The 1,807-nt window shown below is 40.0% G+C and overlaps 1 protein-coding gene across 1 annotated transcript; it reads right to left on the bottom strand.

The window, feature by feature from the left end:
• LOC119654475 (transcription factor MafK-like) lies at positions 1-712 on the bottom strand. Its single transcript, XM_038059893.1, has 2 exons — positions 554-712; positions 1-493 (listed from the first exon to the last, which is right to left on the bottom strand). Exons 1-2 carry the CDS (start codon positions 590-592, stop codon positions 128-130), a joined length of 405 nt encoding a protein of 134 aa, XP_037915821.1. The 5' UTR covers positions 593-712; the 3' UTR covers positions 1-127.
• Between the last annotated feature and the right edge of the window lie 1,095 nt (positions 713-1,807).

A 1,807-nucleotide genomic window follows, 5' to 3' on the forward strand; every position in this document is an offset into this window, starting at 1 on the left:
TTTCCCATAATTAATTTTATTTAGATCTACTTAGGTGTAAAAATGTGAGAATTACTTCAAGATTTTCACCTACACTATTCAACTTACAGTTAGTAACCCAATAAGGAATTATCTAAAATGTTCGAAACTAGCACGTCTCCAATTCAGGCGGCAATGGAATTTTATTCGCAGTTGCGAATTTCTTGAGCGCTTCATATTTACTCCTCCATGATTCGATTTCGCCATGGATTGAGTCGTTCTCGTCCTGAATTTGTTCTAGATCAACCCATTCCTGAGACTTCTCCGTTTCTAGCACGTCCTTCTGTTCGATCCGTTTTATGCGACAACTGGCCGCATATCCTCGGTTTTTCAGTGTCCTACGCCGTTGTTTCATGCGTACGATTTCATCTCGTGTGAGCCCTCGCAGCTTCAGCGTTCGATTCAAATCCCGTACAGATATCGAAATCAACTCGTCATCGCTGATGTCGGGAATTGGGCATGGTGACAACGGGGCCTGGAAAGATACGACGAAGAAAACTTGAAGAGTGATTAGATGGGCTATTTTCTCATTTACCAAGAAGGTCTTCCGTTCTTTTTTATGGTCGTGTGGCATGCTTTGCGTATTACTTTGACAAATAAAATTTGATATAATCAGAAACAGAATTTCCGCAAAACTCCAAGTCGTTCTCTCTTAACAATGAAATGTCAACTATGTTTGGCACCCATCTTCTTCTTGAATTAACGAAAATTAAATAATTGGTTGGCTCGAATGGACGACAGAGTATTGGATAAAATAAAATGTTCAGGTAAATCGTTCTATTTAAATGGTAACTGGCATCGTCCTGATGAAAATAGTGGAGAGATTAAGTTTATGTTTTTGAAAAATAATTGGATATTTACTTTTTTGGTTAGGTGAGTGGAATGGAAGGAGATAAATGATGCAACTGAAAAGAGGATTTTACATGTTATTCGCTTCGGGTCTATTCGCGTAGCTAATACAGTGGTGATAAGAAACTTGGTTACAGTAGAAGTGGAATTCACGGTTTTGGTGCTTATATTGTGCAGTAAACTCCTTGGAAAACTACTTGCCCACTATACAAATCTAGTAAATATGTATAGACTTATTTATTATCTGAGTCTAATTATGCAGTGTTTCCAGCGATTAATTATTTGAAATAATAAAAAAAACTTGTTTTTTCGTATACGCTAGTGTTGATATTCTTATTTTTGCAAATACCATTATTTTGGGAACCTCTTGTTCCCTTCACCAGTGCTAACAAGCCTGCTCATCAGTGGGTTTATTAGTTATATTTATACTAATCTAAATCTATACTGTCTTCTTCTTTTTCTTCAGCCTTTGTTCCGTTCACAAGCGGGATCGGCTCGTCGTGATCGGCTTCGCCATTTGGCTCTATCGAATGCCTGATCTGGGTGCAATCTCGAGGCTTTCAAATCCCCATCCAGCGTATCAAGCCACCGTTGCTTAGGTCTGCCTTTTGGTCGTTTACCATCGACTTCGATGTTCAGACCAATCTTTGCAAGTGAATTCTCGTTTGCACGAATTGCGTGACCATACCATCGAAGACGCCTCTCTCGCAACTTTTCCACGATCGGTGCAACCCCATAACGATCGCGGATATCCTCATTTCGGATGTGATCTAAACGTGTGACGCCACTAGTCCAACGTAGCATCTTCGTCTCCATTACCGCAAGACGCCGTTCATTGTCTTTTATGGTCGGCCAACACTCAGAACCATAGAGAGCGACTGGACGGATGACATTGAGGTAAATTTTAGATTTGAGACGTTCGTTGATACGTCGATCACAA

The sequence above is a fragment of the Hermetia illucens genome, chromosome 4, assembly GCF_905115235.1.
Source record: "Hermetia illucens chromosome 4, iHerIll2.2.curated.20191125, whole genome shotgun sequence".
NCBI lineage: Eukaryota > Metazoa > Arthropoda > Insecta > Diptera > Stratiomyidae > Hermetia > Hermetia illucens.

What these genes read in the sequence shown, in the direction of transcription:
- LOC119654475 (XM_038059893.1), bottom strand. Translation starts at nt 592, where the DNA reads ATGCCACACGACCATAAAAAAGAACGGAAGACCTTCTTG. An exon ending in AAGAACGGAAGACCTTCTTG is followed by an intron (nt 494 to 553) that starts GTAAATGAGAAA and finishes GTATCTTTCCAG; the next exon opens with GCCCCGTTGTCACCATGCCC.